Source organism: Oryzias latipes, chromosome 13, assembly GCF_053564925.1.
Source record: "Oryzias latipes strain Hd-rR chromosome 13, Olatipes_Hd-rR_3.1".
In the NCBI taxonomy this organism is placed as follows: domain Eukaryota; kingdom Metazoa; phylum Chordata; class Actinopteri; order Beloniformes; family Adrianichthyidae; genus Oryzias; species Oryzias latipes.
The window spans coordinates 37,111,758-37,137,500 of NC_136249.1; the positions used below are offsets into that span (position 1 = coordinate 37,111,758).

Sequence of the window (25,743 nt, forward strand, 5' to 3'; positions counted from 1 at the left end):
GAACTAATGACTTCCCTCTGCATTTCAAGGACTGCATCGGTGAGGACACGCCCACTGCTGGAGGGTTGAGAGCCGCGTGCCGTAGAGACGCTGGGTCCAGACGGCTGCTCAGCTGCAGCATCGTAACCACTGGCCCCGCTGGAACAGCCAGCAACTAAAATACAATTGTTCTATATTAATAATCTGTAATTGTGTAGCCTGCATACATGTGACTTGACTGCATTCATTTTAATATTTTCTTTTACCCGTGTCAGCCGGTGCATCTGGCGCGTCTGTCCCCCTCCGCCTCAGTCACCACTCCACTAAAGGGATTCCCCAAATAATAGTCGCCAGTCTCTCATCAAGAGGGGTCAGCTCCGGTGTCCCCTGTCCCCCACCCGTGGCAGACACACTCTGGCGATGCGGCGCTAGACGTCTTTTCGCCTCGACTTTGATGTCCGACCATTTCTTTCATTTCTTTTTTATTTCGGCCACGGTCCGAGGTTGTGAGGCTACAGCATTTACGGCGTCTGCCTTTTTGGCACAAAAAAACGCCGGGCTTTTGGGAACCACGCGTGTCACCCGGTGCATCTGGCGCTCCGGTCCCCCCCAGAGCCCCCCCCCCCCCCCCCCCCCCCCCCCCCCCCCCCCGATGGAGCGCTAGACGTTTTTTTGCCTCGACTTTGATGTCCGACGATTTCTTTTTTATTTCGGCCACGGTCCGAGGTTGTGAGGCTGCAGCATTTACGGCGTCTGCCACCGTTTGCCGCTCACGTGCCTTTTTGGCATTAGTAATGCCCACACTGTGCCCTCCAAACAACACTTTTCTCCTCTTTTCCACCTCGCCAACGATAACTTCTACTTCACATTGAGTGAAGTTACGTTTTTTTGATTTCCTCTCTGTGTTGCCATGGTTTCCCAATCAATGAATATTCATTTGTGGGCGTTTCACGGACTATTTATGGGCAACTATGGGCGTGTCATGAAGCCTCAAAAGCTGCGCTGCATTTAGAATTGGTTGTGATTTATTAAGGGAAAGATGCATAGGATGTGCGTGCGCACAGTTTTATAAATCCCAATATTTCTGTGCGTACGCACGTCCTATGTTTCATCCGTACGCCACTTCTGACGCAAATCCTACGCAAAGTTTTAGAAATGAGGCCCCTGATCTTTGTTTTCATTCTATCATCCTGGACGTATTTTTCAGTGAAGGTTTGAACTTTGAGAGTTTAAACAAAAGTGTAAAAATTTTCTGTCTGAGGAACCGAGTAAGGAAACGAGTACTTAAATTATTTTTTATCAGACACTGGTTTGTTTTTTTAAAAGGTACCGACTCTTATTCCTCGACACCCGCTCAGCGGTGTGCCAGTCAGAGAGATGAAATATTTCAGCGATATCCGCGCGGCTTTGCTGACATTAGAGATCAAATAGAGTCAAACAATCTGTCTGCTGTAGAAGATGCAAACATGAACAACTCTGTTTTTGTAGTTTGAGGGTTTGTGTGGACCAAACCACAGAGGAGCTCCGGTCGTCCACGTCTCGAAGTCCACGGTCTAAACACTCCTCATTCACTTCCGGTTGAGTGAACGCTGGCACGTTTTGGCTGCCGCTGCTCCCTGGACTCTATGCCACTTTAAGGCTCTACTTGCCCCTGTGGACTATGTCTTTTGGTACTAATGTGACTTTTCCTCACTCATCACCTTCTCGCAGCTATCTGCTGATGGTCACCTGGATCAGTGTACGTTAACGTTTGAGCTCGGATCACCATACACGCACTGTGAGAGAGCTAGCTTACCTGCTGCTTACTCCCAAGGCTGCCACAATGTGGATCAACGGTGTTTGGATTTTAGTCGCCTGGATCATCCTGTCATTTCTCAAGCATCCACTGACAGCCCTGCTCCAATACTGTCGCTGACTTTGCCAAGCTTCGCTCTTCTCCACTCGATTCACCTCCACCAGCGCTGCTCCAGCACCCGGACATCATATTCCAGCCTCGTCAGAGATACATTCACCGCGGCTCGCGTCGGATCATCCGTGATGAGAACTCCAACTCCAACTCCATCAAGTCATTTTGGTCCGCCAGTCGCCGTCCGCCGAGAATCTTTGGTCGCCGCGCTAATCAAAACTTCCTAGCCCGTCTACCTTGGTCACCTAACGATCCGGCCGCCAAACTCTTCGCCAACTTTGGTCTTCTGAACATCCGCTCTCTCACGAGAAAGGGTCATCTCATCCAAGATCTCCTACTCGACCACAAGTTGGATTTTATGTGCCTAACAGCCAAATGACTTCACCTCACTGAATGATGCCACCCCTCCGGGGTTTGTTTACATCGCGCAACCACGTGGCTCCGGCCGCGGAGGGGGGCTCGCGATGATCTATCGCGAGAGTTGGAGGATAACGCCTGTGACTGTCCCTGCTTATGAGACTTTTGAGGCAAGTGTATGTCAACTCTCTGGACCTGCTCCAACTATTGTTGCTGCATTTTACAGACCCCCACGATCTGTCATGATGGCGGCGCGCAAGGACGCTGCGGCTTACGGCTCTCCTATTCAGTGCTACTTTTTGTTGTTTTTGTATGTTTTTTCTGTTTTTTTGAGGACTATCGGTTCTCCGAATCTCCTCTACACACGTTCGGACCTCATTGATATAGGAAAGCAACATCAGACATCTGTCTCGGACGACTTTCTCTACACGCACGACATCCCAGCCGAGATCGCCAGACCAGCGGGCTCTCCGTGGCTTGTTGTCGGCACTTGGAGGCGCCGTAGACGGCGGAGGGAGAGGAAGCAGAAACGGGGCCGCCGGTCTGGAGCTATGCTAAGGCTGAAGAACCAACCGCACAAGCCTCCTCTTCCGAGCCTATATGTTGCCAACGCCAGATCCCTGGCACACAAAATGGATTACCTGCAACTACAACTCGCTAACAACCGTTATGTGCGCGACTGCTGTGTGATGATCATCACTGAGTCATGGCTACACCCGGGGATACCCGACGCTAGCATGCAGCTAGCAGGCCGCACTCTTCTACGCTGGGACAGAACAAAAGACTCCGGTAAGAGCAGAGGAGGGGGCTCTGCATCTACATACACAACAACTGGTGTAACAATGGGACAATTATAAACAATTTCTGCTCTCCTGATCTGGAGTACATGACTGTTAGATGCCGGCCTTTCCTCCTACAGAGAGAGTTCACCGTTGTGATTGTTACGGCTGTGTACATTCCACCCGACGCAAACACAAACAAAGCTCTCTCTCTCCTGCTGAACATCATTAACGAACACCAACGGGCCCACCCTGACGGCGTTCACGTTATTGCAGGAGACTTCAACAGGGCCAATCTGAAAACTGTACTGCCGAATTTTTACCAGCATGTTAAGTGTGCCACGAGGGGTGAAAACACTCTGGATCATGTTTACACCAACATCAAACATGCATACAGAGCCATCCCCCTCCCCCACCTCGGGCAGTCAGACCACCTTTCCCTCCTGCTACCCCCAACCTACACCACCCTCAGACGCAGTGGGAGGCCCATCACAAAACCATAACGACCTGGCCTGACGATGCACTCAGCAGATTACAAGACTGCTTTGAGCAGACGGACTGGAATATGTTTCAACACCAGGAGCTGGAAACACACACAAGCACTGTATTGGATTACGTCAAATTCTGCATCGGAAATGTGACTGTTGACAAAAGCATCCGGGTTTTCCCTAACCAGAAACCCTGGATGACCACCCAAGTCCGCAAACTCCTCAAAGCCCGTGACGCTGCCTTCCGGTCAAGCGACAGAGCTCTGTACAGAGCTGCCCGTGCTGACCTGAGGAAGGCGGTCAAAAAGGCTAAGCTGGCACTGCGCAAAAGCCCCCAGAATCAGGACATATATTTGTCTGGATATCCTCAGAAATACCCCATATCTGGTGATATCTACGGTGGATACTCTCCGGACATGACTGTCTCTAAGTTCATGTCCTGAGCATATCAACTCCGAGTATGGGACACTTTTATTCTGATAGAATCTGGAGATGAGATTCTCTCCAGATATGAAATGCGTCACTTGTGATATCCAAGGTCAGGATATTTCCAGATTCTATCCATGTCATATCTGTTGATATCTGATGTCCGTATACTAGTCATATCTGAAGTTAGGATTTGGAACATATGGCCAGCAGGCAAATCTGAAGAACAAACACTAGTGATATCTGAGTTCAGGATATTTCAAGATACCAGTCATCTCCAAAATATATAAGAAATAAAAGGTAACAGAAAACCGGTATTACTCAAAAATATTTTATTACAAAATAAATAAATAAGTCAAAAACCACAAACAAACATGCATCCTTTTTTTCTCTTCTGCCAGATAGCAGCTCTTGACTGGTGGTGGGTTTCCTTCAGTAAAGTCAGCTCAGTGTCTCGTGCGTAATTTTGGCTCAATTCCACTCCTCCAGTTTTCATCCCAGGCTTTATGGCATTTCAGCATCACCCTGGTTAGCCTAGTGGAGCGCCACTTTGGCGAGGCTTGATAATAAGATGGTTTGTCCTCGTCACTTTCCTCGTCGCTGACATAGTTTGCATTGGCTCTTTTTATTTATGACAGATCCTCTTGATTGAGAATCTTCTCAGCAATTTTGACCCTCTTTTTGAAGAGCTGTGGACCAACAGGAAAGGAAAATATTATTTTAATTAGAGGAAACAACATACACACACATACACAGTTCAACTGGACCATGCATGACCTGAGTAAATGAAACAAGGTCACAAATAGGACAACTCACCTGATCATGCTGACTCGTCCTCCTTTTGACCTCCTCCTTGCTTCTATCTCCATTCTCTCTCTTTGCACTTGAGACTGTCAATAGCTCGACTGCAAGCTCCTAGTCGATGGAAATATGAAATGTACAGAAGATGAGGTCAACATATTGCAAACATGTTTCCAAAGTGGAATATTCAAAATGTGCCATGCAGACTGTCACAGAGGCTTATCTTAATTATCCATTGTCAATGCTATATCGTTATTGCAACTTAGTGTTTGGTCTTAAGACATGGAAACACTAAATGAGCTGTCTATCACACTAATACAATTGCAATCCTATTCAAAAAATCTCTGAAAAGAAAGTAACACCGATTATTGACATTGAGTCTCTCACATTATCTCTAACTTATGGCGAGTTGTGTAAATCCAACTTCATGTGCTTACTTCTAACTTGGTGGAAACTCCAATTTGGTTCCACATCTTTCACTGCTGCCGTCATCTCCTCATTGTGTGGTGTTCTGAAGCTAAAAAAAAGACAATATTTTATAACTGACTGGAGTTCTTGTCAAGTTTCCTAAAACGATAGTGAGAAAGAAACATACTTGTCATCTGCCGGGACCTTCCACTGGAGCTGCTCTCTGAGGTTCTTGTGTTTGTGATGGACAAGAATCTGAAAGAAAAAAGAAGTCTGTTAGGTTACAGTAACATTGCTGTTCTGGCCAATGTTCTAGAATACAGGCACCTGCCCAACACAAACCCCCCCAGCGGCCGAGTGGCAAACTCAAGAACGCATGTAGCTTATAACCCCAAAGGAAGATCCGCCGACGTTTTCCGACCACGGTCAGAAAGAGAAAAGTCCTCGCAGGAACGGTTCAACATAGGCTAAACATGAACAACCTTTTTTAAAGTGCAAAAAAAAAAGTGAACACGTGTTTGTCTGTTTGGCTGCTTTAGTGAACCGTGCTGCTGCTTTTATTCGTCCGTCTTCATGTTACGTCACCGGAACACCAACATGATAACCGTGTCAGCTATCAGTGAGGATCTTAACGGGGTGACGATGTTTCCTGCCGCGCTGAATTCACGCTCCCATGGGGAGCTCGTAGTGCATACAGACGTGTATTTTCCTGCCACTTTTGACAGAAGTGCAGAGACATCGGGGCGCCTGCGCTCCACCCTCGCCCCGCAGGCTCCTCGCCTCTCCTTTCCCTCCTCCGGCGCCCTTAGCGAGAGGGGAGCCGACGTTCGGACGCTGTACAGCCGGTTCGGGCGCAGCTGCCGGTGGACCCCCGGCGTGTCTCCGTGCTGCCCGCGCTACACAGGCCCCACGGCGGTGGGGGGCGACGTCTGCCGCTCCAGCGGGGGAATCGGGAGGAGTGACGCCGCGGCCGCCCAACACGTAGAACCTATGAAACCTAATTGACATAGTGCCCCTGCAGGGTCTCCAACATTTGTCCATGACCGCACGAGAATACACAATAATTAGCAAAGATGAATATGTTTATAGTTCAAATCACACACCATATGAGTCCTCTGTGTCTTCAAATAAATAAATAAATAATTTAAGTGTGGGTCTGCGGTGATGACGTCCCGCGCGTGATGAGGTTTTACAGTCTGACACCGAATCCCAGGAGAAGCTACTAGGCTGCGCGGATGATCCATGATCCATACGGATCACAGGCCCCGGTTCTGCACAGACGTGTGCCGCGGATTCCACCCCCCAAGCCCCCATCCCCTCCACGCACTTCATTTAATCTGTACGGTCACGTCCTGCTGTTTACCGCGTTAAAGTCGCTGCTCGACGTTTGTCCGTTAGGTGATGACATGATGTTTCTGGGTTACTTGAAGTTTTATACAAAAGCGAAGTTTTTCAGCACAAAATATTTTTACACACGGAAGATACATACGGAAACTTCCAGGGGGGGTCGTATCCGGTGTTCTTGTAGCTTCTTTTTGGTTTTTCCACGTCGTCCAGCCTCTGTGATTCTGTTTCAATCGCTTCAGATGAAGACTCTTTTCCTGAAAAAAGGGAAGGATGTGGTTTATTTTTACTATTTAAAATAGCCCCCAGAATTGGTTAAATATAACCCCGTAGCCTCCAAGCCCCGAATATAAACATGCCCATTAGATCAAAAGTTTTACCTGAACTTATCGGCTCGGTCGGGTCACTGCCGCCAACTCCCGGATCCTCTGAGGTCTTTTCGCTGTGAGGACGCGGTCGGCCTCGCTTACTAGAGGGTGTCCATGTCTCCTATGGTCAACTTTTATTCTTTTTTTCCGTCTTCATCTTCGGACCTAACGCTCCGTGCCGCCATTGTTTTCAAACAGACTGCGTCATGGCGGCGCGGAGCGCTGTAACTCGACAGCTGATTGGTCGCGTTGCAGAACGTGACCAATCAAATTTCACTTTACTGGAGCTCGGGTAACACGTCACGGTTGTTCGTTCTCCTCGTGTTATTTTGCGGCTTCGAAACTACTGAAGACGTTTTGTTCCCGGCAGCATTTGGAGATAGTGCTGGAGTGTAACCCAAAAATCTACGATAAATAAAATAAAAAATGAAAGAAGTTTCTTTTAAAATCATTCACAAAATGTACCCCACTAATCAATTCATGCTAAGATACATTAAAAAATTGATCCTAACTGTCCCTTTTGCAAAGAACATCCAAAAGCAATTAACCATCTTTTTTGGAATTGTACTGAAATTAGAATTTTTTTGGAAGAAGTGTTTACAATTTATCAGTAATCATATTCACCCCAACTTCACTCTGAAATTCGAATATATAATTTTTGGGTTTTATAATAAAAACTTGGACTCAAATAAAAACTAATAATTAACGTTATTATTATATTTGATAGTATCTTCTGCCCGGATATCTTCAGATATGCTGCATGTCTGGATATGCACCAGAAATGCCTCAACACTTAGATAAGTATACACTACAGATACTACAGGATATTTACCTTCTTCAGTATCTTTACTCCAGATATTTCCAGATTTGATTTCAGGTCATATTCGGAACTTGGACATGACCAAAATAAGACACAACCAGTATCTTTTGCCCGGATATCTTCAGATATGCTGCATGTCTGGATATGCATTAGAAATGGGCCATATTCTTTAGATATCTAAGAAAGTATCCACAACAGATATTGAGGATTCTGGCTCTTTTCGCGCAGTGTGGACCACAGGAGGATCATTGAGGCCCATCTGTCCAGCAACAACACACGTGAGGTGTGGAAGGGCATACATGACATCACCAACTACAGGGGATGTCAAGTAACTGCAGACCATCTGAGTGCAGTGCTGGCAGAGGAGCTGAATAACCACTTTACACGCTTTGAAGCTCCAAACCAACAGAACTCTGCCCCCCCACCCCCACCCTCAATCCCATCCTGCTCCACTCCTCCTTCTCCTTCTCCAGTCATGCCACTAACTGTGACTGAGGATGACGTCAGGAAGGCGCTCCTAGCAGTGAACCCCAGAAAGGCAGCTGGCCCAGATGGAGTTCCTGGCAAAGTGCTTAGAGCATGTGCTCCTCAGCTCGCACCCATCTTCACAGAAATCTTCAACCTCTCCCTGGCCCAGGCAGTGATACCTTCCTGCCTAAAATCTGCAACCATCATCCCAGTACCAAAAAAAATCTACCATCTCCAGCCTCAACGATTACCGTCCAGTGGCACTCACTCCAGTAATCATGAAGTGCTTCGAGAGACTGGTCCTCCAGCACATCAACGATCACCTCCCCCCAGACCTCGACCCCCACCAGTTTGCACACCGCACAAACCGGTCTACAGAAGATGCCATCGCCTTAGCCCTGCATGCTGCGCTGAGCCACCTGGAGGAGCAGCAGAGCTATGTTCGGATGCTCTTTGTGGACTACAGCTCTGCCTTTAATACAATCATCCCGGACATTCTGATCAGGAAACTGGACACTATAGGCCTGCCCCCCCTCACATGTGCCTGGATAAAGGACTTCCTCACTGACCGGCCCCAGGCAGTGAGGCTGGGCCCCCACCTCTCCCCCACACGCACACTGAGCACTGGCTCTCCACAGGGCTGTGTGCTGAGCCCCCTGCTGTACTGCCTCTACACCCACGACTGCAGTCCGCAGCACGACAGCAACCTCATCGTGAAGTTTGCTGATGACACCACAGTCGTCGGACTCATCTCAAAGGGAGACGAGGCAGCCTACAGGGAGGAGGTCCTGAAGCTGGCAGCTTGGTGCTCAGACAACAACCTAGCTCTGAACACCAAGAAAACCAAAGAGATCATCGTGGACTTCAGGAGGCACAGCACCGACCCAGCTCCCCTCTACATCAATGGAGAGCGTGTGGAGAGGGTCCACACCTTCCGGTTTATGGGTGTTGTATTGTCCAACAACATCTCCTGGACAGAGAACATCACAGAGGTCATCAAGAAGGCTCAGCAGAGACTCCACTTTCTGCGGGTCCTCAGGGAAGCACAATCTGGACCCCAGCCTGCTGACAACCTTCTACCGTACGTCCATTGAAAGCCTTCTGACGTACTGCATTACAGTGTGGTACGGCAGCAGCACCATGGCGGACAGGGAGAGACTGCAGAGGGTAGTCAAAGCAGCTCAGAGGATCATCGGCTCCCCTCTGCCCTCCCTGTCGGACATCTATTCTTCCCGTTGTCTAGGCAGAGCTGGGAAGATCATAAAAGACAGTTCCCACCCTGGCTCTGGACTGTTTGACCTGTTGCCCTCAGGAAGGCGCTACAGGTGCATCAGGTCAAGGACAAACCACCTTAAAAAGAGTTTTTTCCCAAAAGCCATAACCATCCTGAACTCCCACATGCACTGACAGCTCCACCCCCCCCCCCCCCCCATGTCTCTCTCTCTCACTATGCGCATCCCATCATGTCAAACCATCTCATCATGTGCAATACATTATGTGCAATATATCTCTGCATTCATGGGCACAGCAGGATTTTTTGTGTTTGTTATAACTACCTCTCTGCAGAAATTTCTATTGTACATTTGTTCTTTTGTAGATTGTACTTCGTATATTGTGCTCTACATTTTGTGAAATTATTTTATTTTATTATTATATTATTGTGCGAGTTTACTTCTCTCTTGCATGTTTGCACTGAATGGTGAGCGGCTTTAATTTCACTGCATGTGTGTGTGATGCGAATTGTACATGTGTACAGTGACAATAAAGGTATTCTATTCTATTCTATTCTATTCTGTCAAAAATTTTATTATTGACTTTTCTGCTCTTTTAACTCTCCTTTCCACTCTTTCACCGAGAATAATAATTTTAGGGGATTTTAATATTGACATGGACAATGACACCAACTCCCTCACCAAAGACTTTGTTTCCTGTGTGGACAGCTTTGGTCTCAATCAATACGTCAACTTTCCCACCCATATTAAGGGTCCTGTATTGGACCTTGTTTGCTGCTCGGGTGTTACACCTGTGGACTGTAAACCAGACCCCCTCCCGTATTCTGATCATATGCTGTTATCTTTTCATGTCAACCTCTCTGTTTCTAAATCCAGTCTTCCACGCACCATTAGCTTTCGTAAAATTACGGACATTAACCTGGACAATTTATCCTCACTCATCCATAGCCTGCCCAGTCCTGATGGTGCCTCCCCTCCCGAGGAACTGATCTCCCACTACAATTATAACCTCCATAATTTTCTAGACATTATCGCCCCACTCAAAACAAGGTCTATCTCGTTCAACGTCTCTGCACCCTGGTTTACTCCTGACCTCAGACAACTCATAGCTAAAGGTTGCCAACTAGAACGACTCTACAAGAAAACTGGGCTCACTATTCATAAAGACATGTTTTGTAACCATATCATCCAATACAAAGACTCCATCTCCAAGACCAAAACAGAATACTTCTCTGGTTTGATAAATTCCACTAATGGCAACTCAAAGGTCTTATTTTCTATCCTCTCACGTACAACAACCTGCCAGAATTCACTTCCTCCTCATTTGTACTCCTCTGATTTCTGTAACACCCTAGCGTCTTATTTCTCTTCAAAAATCCACGACATTCACCAGCAACTTCAATCAAACTCAAGTCAAAATGTAACGGCACCAGCTCTTCTCTCCCCACATCAGCTATTCTCATCATTTAATCTACCATCAGTTGAGCAAATCACCGAAGTCATTAACAAATCCAAAACCACCTCCTGCCAACTTGACCCAATTCCCACTGCTCTGGTCAAGGCTACTCTCCCCTCTTTATCCCCCCTCATTACTAGCATCATTCACGCCTCCCTTAAGACTGGAACTGTTCCTCTTGCTCTCAAAACCGCAGCTGTCACCCCCATACTGAAAAAAACAGGTTCTGATCCCACCAATCTCAATAACTACCGCCCAATCTCTAATGTTCCACTCATTGCAAAAATCCTTGAAAAAACTTTCACCTCTCAACTCCATACCCACCTCTCTTCCAATAATTTATATGAACAACTCCAGTCTGGCTTCCGTCAATTTCACAGTACAGAAACAGCCCTCCTTAAAATTACTAACGACCTTCTACTCGCCGCTGACTCTGGTTTAGCCTCCATCCTCCTTCTACTCGATCTGACTGCTGCATTTGATACAATCTCACACCCCATCCTTCTGGAAAGACTTTCAACCATCGGCATCACTGACTTACCCCTCAGCCGGTCCCAGTCCTATCTTTCAGGCCGCACACAATTCATACAATTAAAGTCATTCACCTCTCCCACAGTTCAGTTACCACAGGTGTGCCCCAAGGCTCTGTCCTAGGGCCCCTGCTATTCATCATTTACCTTCTCCCCCTTGGTTATATCTTCCGTAAACACAACATCCACTTTCACTGTAATGCAGATGATACCCAGCTCTACCTCTCCTCCAAGCCTGACTCCACTCTTCCACCTGCCTCCCTCTCCAAATGCCTTCTTGAAATAAAATCCTGGTTCTCTGCAAACTTCCTTAAATTAAATAGCAACAAAACTGAACTCCTCATCGTAGGAACAAAGACCATCCTGAATAAACTCCCTAACTTCTCCATTTCCTATGATAACTGCTCCATCCTCCCTCCCCACAAGTTAAGAGTCTGGGTGTCATCCTTGACAGCACTCTCTCCTTTACTGCCCACATCAATAGAATCACCCGGACGGCCTATTTCCACCTCCGAAACATCCGCCGTCTCCGCCCCTCTCTCAGTCCTCACTCCACGGCCATTCTAGTCCACAGTCTCATCACCTCTCGTCTGGACGACTGCAACTCCCTTTTATCCGGACTCCCTTACAAAACTATTCACAAACTACAACTGCTCCAAAACTCTGCTGCCCGGATCAGAACACAAACCCCCTCAACTATGCATATCACACCTGTTCTACAAAAACTCCACTGGCTACCAGTGTCTTTCCGGATTAACTATAAAATCCTTATCTTGACCTACAAAGCCCTCCATAACCTCGCCCCCCCATATCTGTCTGACCTTATCCATGTTGCCATTCCCACCCGCTCCCTTAGGTCTGCCTCTTCACTCCAGCTTGCTACACCCACCGCTCGGCTCGTCACTATGGGGGGCAGAGCATTCAGCCGCTCTGCCCCCCAGCTCTGGAACTCACTTCCCCCAGGTCTGCGGAACATGAACTCACTCCCACAGTTTGCTAAAAATCTGAAAACCCACCTCTTCAGAAAAGCATACCCACCTAATTAATTTTATGATTACAATGTCTTGTTTGTTTTTAACTAATGTGTTTTTCTTTTAACTGTATTTTATTGTTCTCTATCTGTAAGGCGACCTTGGGTGTCTAGAAAGGCGCCATATAAATAAAATTCATTATTATTATTATTATTATTACGCCATTCACTCAGAGCTCACATCGTGGCTTGAGTCCATTTCCATGGATGAGCCAATGAGCGTTTAGATTCCGCCCACTTTCACTGATTGACAGACAGACCCATTCTCCTGAAAAAGCTCTTCATGAAATAAATAAGTCATTCTAAAAAACAGCAACATGAAATAAAAACAAAGCTACTTTGGAAAATATTGATTTTGAAATACAAGGTTCTGAAAAAGACGTAGAATTATAATAATATTCCACATGAATAAAATGAATATTTTAAAATGCTGTTTTAAAATAATGAACAGGTTTTTAAAGCAAAATGAAATATATTGAATAATATAATGGCTAATTTAAAATCTGTGTGCAGCTTTTTCACAATTTCATGATCTTTTTATATATTTATAAGAGATTTATTGGCTGATTGTGTATTTGCATGAGGTCATATTTATTTATTTAATTAAATATTTATTAATTTCGTTATGAACAGTATAGGACTCCATAATAAACAAGAGATCACATTTCACCAACAATTCTTTAATGTCAAGAAGAAAGACAAATCTTTCTTTCAATTAAGATAACTGAATAGGATTATAGTAATCACATTTAATAAAGATGTTCTTTATTTTTTGTTTAATGCTTTGAGACAACAGGATGTTGAAAGCCGGCTCTTTATAAATAAACTAAATAGTACGGACCTTAATGAAACCTCAGTGAATGTAAAAATCATGTAATGGAAGGAACAAACATGGTTGTGTTTCCATCTCAACTTCTTAAGGCCCGTACACACCGGGACGAATATTCGCCAGGCGTTATTCGCCAGCGCTTTTCGCCACGTTTTTTGTGTTCACACCCAGGCGATTTTCGCTGACGATGAGCCGAGCGAACATGCAATTTCATTCCCTGACACTAGATGGCGCTTAATGTAAACAGAAATACTCCTGTACACAAGGTGGCGCTGCGCAACTTTACGCGTCTTAAAGTCGCTTTTCACTCAGAAGAAGAGAGCAAGTATTTACGCGCTAGTCAGAATCAAACAAAGAAAACATGAATATTTCAAGCACCAGTAGCTCCAACTGGTGCTTGTTTCGGGGATATTTTAGAATGTCAGTCATTATTTCTTCGCGGCAGTGTAGATGCAACTCGGCGTCTATCTTCTTCGCTGGTATGTGTGCTCAGCAAGGCAGTTTTGTGTTTGAGCGCCCCCAAGTTGTGTTTTACTGTAACTTCAGAGGCTCCAGACACGTGTGCAAAAGCGCCATTCTCATTGGTTGAATAGATTTCAACGCGACACGTCAAAAAAAAAAACTAACACGAGCCGTTTGTTTTTTTTTGACGCTTTGACGCGTGGCGTTTTTTCGCGGCGGTGTGCACACTCACATTGGTGCCCTTTGTTTAGTCACGAGGCGTTAAACGTCGGCGAAAATCGCCGGCGAAATTCGTCCCGGTGTGAACGGGCCTTTAGTTTCAGCAGACAAGTGTGTGACTCACCTCCTCCTCCTGACTGGATCAAAGTGGGACTGACAGAGGACCTGCCAATTCTGCTGGAGACTGGACTCAACTGGACATCTCTACTCTTGTTGTCATGTCTAGGTAGAGTCCTTGAGTCCCCTACAGAGAACAAGACATGGCAGGAAAGACAAAAAAGACCTTTGAGCAGCTTTACACAACTGCTGAACAGTCTTATTGATTCAAGACTTGGGTTCCGATAACTGACTTCAATTAAGCAACAGAAAACTGAAACTCAGTAAAAACTGTTTCTTTCATCTCAATTCATCTCTAAACTGAGGTTCTTTCTTTCCAAATCTGACCTAGAGTTGATCATTCATGCTTTTATCTCATCACGTTTTGATTATTGCAACTTTCTTTCTCCATCCTGCCTGACCCTCCTCCTTCACAGTAACAGCAGACGGATGGATTGCTTTAGCCTGGTGGTCTGCCTCATGAATACTGCCCTATTCTTCTAAATCATACACTCACACTTATGTCAAAGCATGCTCAACGACATCCTTACCTTCCCCCTCCCTTCCTTTCCTTCCACCAGAGGTCCGTTTCATTGTCTGTCGTCCTGATGAAAACATGGTTTGCAGCTCTTCCATCGGGCTTGTTGGAGTCTGCGACCTTATCGAGTCATTGTGCATAGAGCCATATGTGGAGGAAGAATTACTGAGTTTAGCTCCACCCTCACCAGCTTTATGCGAGGATGAGGAAGAGGACGAGGATGAGTGAGGGATGCTTCCACCTGCGACCAGAGTTTCATAGGGTGGTGGTCTTTTGAGACTTAGAGGAGTCAGGGAGCGAACCATGGTGACTGGAGAGGGACATGCTGATTGGCTTCGGGGGTATCCATGACCACTGTGGGTAGAACCAGATGACTTGTAAAAATTGGATGGGAGAGGTGGAGCTGAGGAGCGACCAGAAGATGTGATGGTATGAGTGGAGGAGAAATCCCGCTCTTTGTGGTGGTGTGTGGAACTCTGTGGAGAGTCAGCACCGCTAGACTTGTTGTAGGTAACATCTTCTAACATGGGCAAACGGGTGACATCCAACGGGGTGAGAGGGGACTCATCAGAGTTGGGGGAGCACTGGACTGGGGCAGGTGGGAACACCAGGAGTGGGGGGCGATGGCTCAGAAGGTTGGGGAATGGTGGAGGAATGTCACAAAGGGAGTCACGAGATGACCAAGTGTTTGGATGGGTGGTAGACTGGAAGTCGTCCAGAGTGGAGTACTTCATCTCCTCATACACAGATTCACTCTGCTCACTGTCCAGAACTTCTTGATTATTTAATTCCCGTAGAATGTTCCCCACCATCTCAATGTAAACCGGCTCCTCCTCATCGGTGTCTCTGGAGGCCTGAATCTGGCTCTGAGAAGAGTACACGTCCAATTGCAGGGAGCCCTTGCTGTGGTTTCCTATGTAGGACTCATCAAAGGAGGTGCTCAACTGCGTGTTGGGATTTCTTATGGGCTTGGGTGGAGGCATCTTTTTGAAATCATCAATGTGAAAGTGGCAATGAGCTACAGAAAGACAAACAGACAGAATCTGTGAAAATATGCAATGAGATGATTGTATATCTCCTAAAACCATTTTAAATCAGATATATTTTTTTTAAGGGGCGGCAGTGGCTCAGGTGGTTGAGCGGGTCGTCCAATGACCGAAGGGTTTGCGGTTCGATCCCCGCTCCCACCAGCCAAAAGAAAAAATGTCGTTGTGTCCTTGGGCAAGACACTTCACCCTCCTTGCCTCCAGTGTGGCTCCACTGGTGTGTGAATGTGTATGAATGATCCCGGTGATGGTCAGAGGGGCCGTAGGCGCGAACTGGCAGCCACGCCTCTGTCAGTCTGCCCCAGGGCACACTGTAAACCCGAATAGTCCAATGAGCTCAAAAGTTTCATAATCACTGAACTCAAAAGTAACAAACAAGTTGAGTCAGCTTAAAACCTATAAGCCGATTCAACTTTTGCCACAGTTATATCTTTATTGGACTGAAACATTTTGAGTAAATGAAACCTTGGAGTCAAAACTTATGAGTAATGAGACGTGATGACGTCATAACGTACGCCCATGAACGTGAACTCAGCCACAGAAGTCTTCAAGATGGCGGAGGTCTGATGCGAGTGTCAACTGGCCCAAGTTGATAACGCACATACGTCTAGGTAAGTCGTATTATTTTATTTTTTATTATATTTTATGACTTTCGCCTCTGTATTATATATTTGTTGCTTCTTTTGATGTTCCTTCTAGTATATCCTTTGTATTCATGACGTGCTCCACGAGTTTGTATGTATCTTCGAATAATATTTGTTCTGAATTAAACAATTATGTATGTTTTGCAGTATCATGTCATCAGAGAATTATTGCTTGTGGTTAAAAGAAGTTGTTGGGGCAAAGTTTCAAGTTTTACGTTTACCGAGTTGGTTGGCGCACATTTTAAATCATCTAACCGTTACTACTAGCTAACCGTTACTACTAGCTAACCGCTAGCTAGCCCTGGCAGAGCGGCTGCCACAGCCACATATACGACTCGGTGGGAATTGCCTTTTTTTTCTACTACATTTTACCACAGGCTCTGTGATTTGGTTATCGTTATGTTTTTCTGTAACTTGTATTTCACGTAGTAACCTAATAAATGCAAATGTGGGCTAAGCTAGCTGCCTTACGCTAACTTGTTGTCGTATCTTATTTTTAGTGAACCGGCGGTGCGTTTGAAAAATAAGAGCGGAGGTAAGTTTGGATTGTAGTTAACATGGCTGCAATATTTAAGACACGGGCAGCTCTCAGTCCAATGAATCCTCCTGGAGAACATTTGACCTTATTGACAAATTAAATTAATTATGAATAAGTAAAAATGTCCAACCTACCTTAAGTTAATGTTATGTAGCAGTTATAACTTCGTCCTGAATTGGGCTCGAGTTAAACAAGTACTAAATGTATGATATAGTTTGCTTAAGACTCGAAACGGTATTTTGGCCCCTGGTTTGGTTGTGATTTGTCTTTCACAATGTCAAATATTTTAATATAACTGTTTTGTCTCTTCCTAAAACATCCATAAAATATTAATATGCATCCTAGATTACATATTGTGGACAGAGTATTGAGGCTATTGTAAAATGCAGCAGTTTTTCCAAGCTACCAGTAGCTTGAAAAAGCTTTAAATTGTGTTTAACATTTTAATTTTTTTTTTTTTGTAGATGTGAGCTGAGTTTCATCGCATCACAAATGTCAACCTGCGAAAACAGTTTTATTTTGACCTGGACAGACGCAGAGGATGCTGATCTTGTTGAGACAGAAGGCAGCACGAACCGGAAGGCTCTATGCGACATTCTGCACCTCTATGATAAACAGGTGAGGTATAACTGCATGGCATGATCAACATTATGCATTAGTATAGCTAAAAGAAGGGGCTGACTTGGATCGGTTCATATTAATCACTGAGCGTTTCTAATTCAGTGAATGAGTGTAAATGTTTACTTCACTGGAGAAAAAAACATCAACGTTGATCCCAATGCATTTGTAAATATGAATGTAATGTCATCTTATGTTTGGTGTATTTTTGAAATAACTGTACAATTTTAAGATAATTAAAAAGACTAAATGAACTGATCTGAGCCAGACCAAAGGGTGCAGTCATTTGAAATATGTTTGCCATATTAATTTGTTTTTGTCTCTGTGCAGCAAGAACAGACTGCTGATGTCAAAGGTACTCCTGGCCTGTACTGGCTTCCCATATACAAACGTGAGGAGGACCCACAGTTCTTCAAAGTTTGGAATGTAGGTACTTTATGATGGATAATGTTTTATTCACTAAATAGTACCAGTGACAGTGTGCTGGTTAATACTCCAGCTGTGTGGGTAATATAACTTAACCAGAAAGTCATGCCAAAGCAATGTTGGCAGGGGTTGACATAGCCCAGAAATTTGCACTGGCCCACAGGGCCAGTAGTTTTTGAAACTTACTGGCCCTGCCTGAAAGTTACTGGCCCGACACCGCGCATAGCGGGACCCGCCGCTCCGCAGGTGCTTGCAACTTTAGGGGGGTCCGGGGGCCTGCCCCCCCGGAAACTTTTAATATGGTGCAATTTGGTGCATTCTGGTGACATCACTTATTTCTACACTTTTCAATGACTGAAAATAGACCATATCAAACTTAAATCTGCTCTAGTCTGTTTCAGATGTTTTGAAGAGAGCACTGCAGTGTAGTAGGTAACACTAGTTCAGAAGTTTTCATGGTGCTTCTAACGGCAAATATCGCAATAAATCATAAACCTTAAATGTGTTAAAACAATCTAATGGCAGCTTCAACCATTTAACGAATCAAATAAATCCCTTAATGCATTTGACCAATCGGATGGACGCCTTCACATTGTTGACCAATCAGATGGAGCCCTGTTATGTTAGATGTTTGTAACCTATGTCAACGTGGGTCATTTGGAGTATAATTTTTAAACTGGGAATGGTTATTTGGTTATTTTGCTGTTTGTTCATATACCGCAAATTATATCGTTATCGCAATTTTAATCTCTGATATCGCATATCGCGAGTTTTACTCATATTGTGCAGGTCTAACTGAGATCATTCAGCGAACTAGAAATACTTACTGCTTACAGTGTTGTAAAGAAAAACAAAATTAAGTAGTTTAACATTCTACTGCATTTGAGTCTGAGATTCAGGTATTTGGAGTTGCCTTTGATTCTTTGACATTCAGCTTAAAGCTTAGTGGATACAGTTTCATCTTCAATGCATTCATTAAATATCTTGCTGTCCATACTACTAATTATACCCACTACTCCATCCAACATATTCCTATCTATTCCTGCCATGTCTTCCACATCTCTGACATGCTTCAGTCTCTCTTCAGTGACGTTGTCGGATTTATAATCAAATGTAATAATAACCCACTGGCTTGTGCCTTCGTTGTTGCTGTTTAACATTGTTTTGTATTGAATTGTTACATTCAATAAAGTTTGAAAAAAAAAAGTAGTGAGCGCGTGCCGCGTGGTGCTCGGCAGTGAAAGCCGCGCGCGCGCAGGCGGGAGAGAAGGAGAAGTGATCAAAGGTTTCCCATAGAAACCCTTGAAGTCTGAACACAGGACTAGCAGAAAAACTAAATTATGAAGACGAGGTAAATCTACACGTTTTCGCAAAATTTTTCTTTATTGAAAAAGGTGAAGAATATATAAACCGTTAGATATTTTAGTGGCCCGAGCGGACAAGTGAAAAGTAAAGTCTTGTGGTCCGCACTGCTCGAAAAACAGGACCGGGCCAGCGGACAAATGGCTATGTCGAGCCCTGTGTTGTGAGGTAAAGCACATGGTCTCCTAAAATATTGCACTCCAGCTCATCTGTGCTCCTGTACCTGACCGTGGACCTCGACTCTGGCTCGTCTCGGGCCCACAGGCGTCCCCTATTTCATCTGGATGACGCCAATCTGCTGGACTTTAAAAATGCAGTTGTTGAACTAGAAAATGTAATTCTTCTCTAAGAGTTCTGGAACATCGCCTGTCCGTCCTGAGGGAGGAGTCTTTTTTTATTTATTTTTTTAAAGGAGTTTTCCTTACTGTGTAAGAGGGATCTAATGACAGGGATGCCCAGTTTAGTTTAGTCTGTTTAGTTTAGCCAATACCTAATGTATTATGATTTCATGTTCTTGTACAATTGCCGGTATGAAGCCCATGGAGACGACTTTTGTTGTGACATAGGACTATATACAGGGCTCCAGACTAACTTTTTTCACTAGGAGCACAGTGGCCCCCAACTGAAAATTTTAGGGGCACAACCAGAAAATTTAGGGGCGCACACCGTAAATCAACATTATGACCAAATTTACTCATTTACACTGTATTACTAATAAATACTTTAATAATAGACACAGAAATTACAATGTGCTGTTTCAAATTCAGTGTCACATTTTATTCTGCACTTTTGAAGATTCAACAACAGGTAAACTGACAGGACCATCGCTGTCACGACAGTACAAATAGTAAAGAAAACGGATGGAAATTTATCTTTGTGACACCAAATAGGTGTAGCCAAGATGCACGATAAGCGTGTTTGAGATCACAAAAATATCGCGAGAAAGGGGTGGGAGCAAGGGGCAAACCTACCCGGACACTGCTGGAAACTGAACTGACTGAAAGCTGCCCTACAGGCTACAAAACAATGCATTATGGGACACGTGTCCTGATGGTTTTTGTAGTGGAGTGATTAATTAAAATAATTTAAAATACTAATTTATTAAAAAAGGCTACATACATCACAAAACCTTAAAATAATCATAAAATATATAATAACACAGATCATACTAAGGGGGAGAAGAATATTAAAACTAAATTGAATGTTAAGGACAACTCAAATTTCCTGTTCTCTTTCAGTCTTGCTGCAGATTCGCTTTCATCTCACAGCCCCCCCCCCCGGCCTGGTCTCCCCAATGATCCAGGCGAGGTGCCGGTTCATCTCAAACACGTCTATCGTTGCATTTTCCCCACGTATTTTCAGTGAGTCTAAAACTAATGTTGTTTTTGCTCGAGCGTGTTTAAAGTTCAAGCCCCGTTAGCTGTCACGCATGTAGGTGTGGGACATTTATTCTCCTCAGCTGACCCGACTCCCGCGGGAGCGGTGTGCTGCCGTAACGGCATAAACGCTTTGATGCGCCGCCGTAACCGTAACCAAAACCTAAACCTTCCTCCGGGTCTGTGCGGCCCAGAGAAAAGTTCAGCACGGACTGCATGTATTTAGAAAATTACGAGCGAATAAATATGTTCTAAAGGAAAGTAAGGAACTCCTTAATGTGGTCCGGGGAGGGGGCTGTCAGGTTTCCTGCTTTCAAACCCTGTCATTGTCACGCCCCCAAGAGTCATATACCCCACTGTGATTGGTTGGTCAGCTCCGCGCACGACAATGAAAAAGTGTCATTCATACAAACTGGCGGGCTGCAGTAACATTAAACCTTCATATTAAGGCGGGGACCGCAAAATATCATCTTGGGGGCCGCAAATAGCCCGCGGGCCGCGAGTTTGAGACCCCTGCTGTACACTCTGGCACTGGTACACTAGCCGCAGGTCGGAAGAACGAATCAATAGTTTGCTTACCCATAGTTCAGACGCACATATCAGGTTGTGATATTTGTCTCCGTTTCCTTCCCACAGATGTTTACGCGCACTCGATTATCTCTAGGCCCCGCCCCTCCACGCATTTTAGCCACTCACAGTGGCTTTCCTTATTCTTCTCACAAGCAGTGGCCGCCTCACAGACAGGTATCACGCGAGAGTGTACGTGCTCGCGTTTGATGAGTATGTGCGCGAGTGTGTGTCTGCCTGCGTCCGTGTGGACTTGCGTCTCATTGATTATTTCATTGATCATTGACTTGCCCCTTCCACGTTTAATGTATAAAAAAATACGTAGGGTGGGGGAGGCAAATTTACTGGTCGCGCATGTGCGACTGGATGTAAAATTCAGTCGCACACTCTCAAATTTTGGTCGCAAAATGCGACCAATTGCTCGCAGTCTGGAGCCCTGATATAAATAAAATTGAACTGAATCTTTGCTCTTAAGTTGCATTGGCAAGAAGGGGATTCTTTCCAGCAGGTTGTGTCATTGTTATGGAGATGTTCTGAGCTGTAGTTGAAAAACTGCCCCATAACAAAGACACAACCTGGTGTAGAGTCACGAGTGCTAACTGTGAGAGCATGACATCAGGAAAGAGTTCCAGAGGGTGAATACTAGGTAAGCTGCTGGGTCGGATGGAATTCCTGGACGTGTCCTGAAAGGTGCCGACCATCCAGCACAAGCTGAGAGTTATGTTGGTGAAACTGGTTAGGTGGAGGGAGGGGTGAATAAATGTGATCCTGTTTTCAGATTGTCATGTTACAAAAGCTTTTGTTTATTTTTTTGTGTACAGTGCCTTATGGAATCATGATGATTCTTACAAGTAGTCTTATTTTGATTTCATTTGATTTTGTATTATATAAGCTCTGTTCTTCCAGATCCTTTTCAAGCAATAAATCAAGCTCTACATGACTTTAGTTAAAGATCACTGTATTGAATTAAGCAAATGTGATTTAAGTGACGTTTTTGTTTTATTTTCTGTCTTCTTTAATCTATGCATTTTATCATTTCTGTAATTAGTTTGATAAATATGTGTAAATTCTTTATTGCTTTGACTACAATGCTTGAAATCATTAATTTAAATCAACTTTAATAATTTTCCTGATGTGTAATTTCTTTCTTCTCTTAAAATGTCAATTTCAGGTTGTAGTTTTTGCATAAAGTTTTCTTCCCTCAAACGATCAATTCTCTCTCTTTAATACTACACTTTTTTTTTTCTTTGCAGATTAAAGCGTCACCAGAGCCAGACATCAGCAGCACCTGTGTTGGCATTCTGACCGTCAGCAACAACAATACAGTTCAGTGCATTTCTGTCCGCTCAGTACAGCAGTTGTGGTGGAAGATGAGCTTGTGGTAGGCGACATTCCCAAATGGGTATTTTTTGAGCGCTAATGTTTGTAGGGAAAGGGCAGCCTAAGAAAATGCAGTTTTATGTGGGAAAAGTGTAAAAAAAAAAGGCTAATAAACCATTTTTGCTTTCCTTGAAATGTAAGAATGCTCTTTTTTATAAAGTTGTATAAGGAAATGGTGTAAAAAAGATTAGTGCTCATTTTTTGCTTTTCTTGAAGACTGATTTTTTTTTTTTTATGGCTTGTGCACTTTTTCTTAACACAAATTGTGCAGTGTTTTACATTTTCTAGTACCACAAGTTGTTCAAATGTACTTGTGTAAGGTGGTTTAAAAATAAACTTGCAATTACAATTCTGCCTCAGTTTTTCTTTTGTAAGAATGGCCCTGACTAAGAAGGACAAAAAAGGCTTAGTTTAGACTTCAAATGATTAATTTTGAGTTGAGATATATTAAAGTTTTTTAGTTCATTGACTAATGTATTAAGGTTCAATAAAAACAAAATATTCTAGTTCAGTAAAGTAAGAATCTTTAAGTTAGTTAAATAAAAAGTTATTGTTTACTTTTAGTTAAATTGTTTTATTTTATTCAACTCAAAGATTTTAAGTTCAAATAACTTATACTTTTTAAGTAAGTCAACTTAAAAATTATTATGTAATCTGTTTCCTCAAAAATTTTGAGTTCACTGAACTTATTCGGGTTTACAGGGCAGCTGAGGCTACAACAGTAGCTACCATCACCAAGTATGAATGAGGAGTGAATGAATAATGGACACAATGTAAGTGCTTTGACTGTCTTGAAAAGCGCAGATAAATCCAATCCATTATTATTATTATTATTATTATTATTAATCTTCTAACAGTAAATTGCAGGTCCTCTAAAATATCCTCATTTTTCTGATATAAATCATAATTTTTTTGTGGATTCTGACATATAATCTGATTTTCCTGACATAAAATCCTAAATCTGTCTTTTGTTGTTACATTCTTTCATCCGTTCTGCATACCTTGTTTTTCATTTGCGGGATCTTGGGTCTCTCACACACCTAAAAGGACAGTTTAGAGCAGGCATGTCCAAAGTCTGGTCCGTGGCCACATGCAGCCTGTGTTAAAATTTTCACAGGCCCCGTTGTTTCTGTCATAAAATCAACAATATGTGGACCCCAGCACTTTGTAATTAGAAGTTTCTGCGATCAGACCCTTCATTGGTTTGTATTTCTGAATCAGATTACTGTTGGTGTTATTTTCCTGTTCAAGTGATTTCCATTTAGAAGTTTACAGCAATGACTATGTATGAGAACCGGACTGAGTCACCCCTCCCCATGGCCTTCCAAACAGGACGTACCCACGGGTCCCAAGAAGCCAAAATCCCAGACTTCTCCAGAGAAATTTGTTACTCAGTCAGTCTATTGGTCAGAAGAACCGTTCTGGATCTGATGCCTTTCTTTTTAACATGTTCTTTATAATCCTGATTAAAAAAACGTGTCTCTCACTTGCCACTGACATATGGGAAGCCATGCACTTTTTAATAGTTTACATTCATTGAATCTGTTAGTTATTGTTGATTGAGAATACTCTTTTTGAACTTTTGTTATTTTTGTTGTATAATTGACCGAAAGTAGTCTTCCACTTTAATGTCCTTTTCCATTTGGAGGAGTATTAATTGTTGGTCCTGTTCTGTGAAAGCCAGGTCTACTGGGTACTACAGCTGCTAGGCCTTTACTTAAGGCCCAACTTACAAAAAACTCAGCAATCTTGGACAGGACAGTAAGAGGGATGTCAGTTCTGTGGAACTTTGACTGGATTACTCTAAAAACACGTTTACAGCCGACTAGATGGAGCTGGGGCCTGTTTCAGAAAGGAGGTTCAACCAACTCTGAGGTTAAACTTGAACTCTGAGTTGGTCAATCGGGAGATTAACAACTCTGAGTTTTCTGTTTCAGAGAAGCTGGGGCCTGTTTCAGAAAGGAGGTTAAGTGTAAACTCTGAGTGGGTTAACCCTGAAATCAGGGAAACCCTGGGTTTTCCGTTTCAGAATGGGAGGTTTGTTAAACCAGAGAAAGCAGAGTAAGTCAAACCCGTTTCTGAAAGAGAGGTAACTTATACTCGGAGTCAGTGTCCATGGTTACTTATGCTGTGAACCTAACCTGGTCGGGAGCAGGTTTTATTCTCCAAACTCAAAGTTTCTGCCGGTCCCCTCCCCTTTTTAAAGACGAAGCGGTATGTTTCGCTTTAACCTTCATTGCCCACATTTCCGTCACACAGAGACGGTCTAAGTGACAAGAATGGCTTGTCCTTTTTTGGAGGACCCAATAGACGAGGAGGCTGCATTAATTCCTAGAGAATAACATGTACGTCGTACGAGGATTTTGAGACCTAGACTCGATTTAATGTCATTTCCCCATACGTTTTTGTTTGAGCGTTACCGTTTTTCGTTGCAGTCAATTCCATATATACAATGAAAACAACATTAGGTATGTATTGCTATGTAGATGTTTCATATGTCAAATATTGTCAACAAAGCCTACATCCATGACATGCTCACATTTGACCTGATTGAATTATGTTTTTATACTTCATTTTTAGCTGCTGCCATGTTCTTTTAATTCCTGCAGGATTGCATCTACGTGAAAATGAAATCAGGGACATTGAATTAGATTAATGTAACAATTACTTTTTGGAAACACAATTTTCTAGCACTGCTTACTTTCTTAATCCCATATAAACCTATACCACTTGATCAATACAAGGGTAGTGTTGCAGTGTGTGTGTGCTGAGCGGGGTGCTATCCACGAGAGACAAGGGGAGGGGCGGGGCGAGTGCAGGTGCAGATGGGGGGGGGGGGGGGGGGGGGGGGTGAGCACGGAGCAGAGGTGTGTGCGGGGAATATATTGTGTGTTCGGAGGACGGAGCACTTCGTTAAATAAAGAGAAGGTGTCATTCCCAGAATAACTGTTTCGGAGTCATTCTTAATCCGCTCTGGAGGTTGAGGGTTTCCAACGGGAAGTGAACCCCGAAGGAGAATTCCCTTCGGCCCTGAAGGAAATCTCCCCTGCGCTTCTGACCACGGTCGGTCGGAAAGACGAGAGAAAATAAAGGAGAAGTCTTCGCGCAGCGAAAGGTTCAACAGTAGACAAAAGTTCACTTTTAAAAACACAATTGCATGTATTAATATTAAACTGACCAACGTTTGCAAGGGGGGAAGGTTAACAAAAAAGTCCTCTAAACATTACCGACGTTAAATGCATTTTTCCCC

General features: G+C 44.0%; 1 protein-coding gene and 2 long non-coding RNA genes across 7 annotated transcripts in view; 1 reads left to right on the plus strand and 2 right to left on the minus strand.

The window, feature by feature from the left end:
* The window catches only part of nyap2a (neuronal tyrosine-phosphorylated phosphoinositide-3-kinase adaptor 2a), a 51,389-nt gene that overhangs the window by 16,692 nt on the left and 8,954 nt on the right, over nt 1-25,743 (minus strand). For 2 of the 4 annotated variants that reach the window (XM_078929834.1, XM_078929836.1), the window contains exons 4-5: nt 14,550-15,554; nt 14,030-14,146 (exon numbers count right to left, since the gene is read on the minus strand). In XM_078929834.1, the coding sequence (XP_078785960.1) occupies nt 14,030-14,146; nt 14,550-15,554 (1,122 nt within the window). Of the gene's footprint in view, nt 1-14,026; nt 14,147-14,549; nt 15,555-25,743 lie in introns of all 4 variants that reach the window. The other 2 variants (XM_078929833.1, XM_078929835.1) reach the window with 1 other exon arrangement.
* LOC144981646 (uncharacterized) lies at nt 4,251-7,006 on the minus strand. Of its 2 annotated transcripts, XR_013647220.1 has the most exons (6): nt 6,869-7,006; nt 6,634-6,745; nt 5,332-5,399; nt 5,174-5,253; nt 4,752-4,850; nt 4,251-4,624 (listed from the first exon to the last, which is right to left on the minus strand). It is a non-coding gene; the product is annotated as an uncharacterized LOC144981646 (long non-coding RNA). The 2 variants fall into 2 exon arrangements; XR_013647219.1 differs by lacking the exon at nt 6,869-7,006 and having other exon boundaries at nt 6,634-6,819.
* LOC144981648 (uncharacterized) lies at nt 16,054-17,328 on the plus strand. Its single transcript, XR_013647221.1, has 3 exons — nt 16,054-16,193; nt 16,727-16,761; nt 17,229-17,328. It is a non-coding gene; the product is annotated as an uncharacterized LOC144981648 (long non-coding RNA).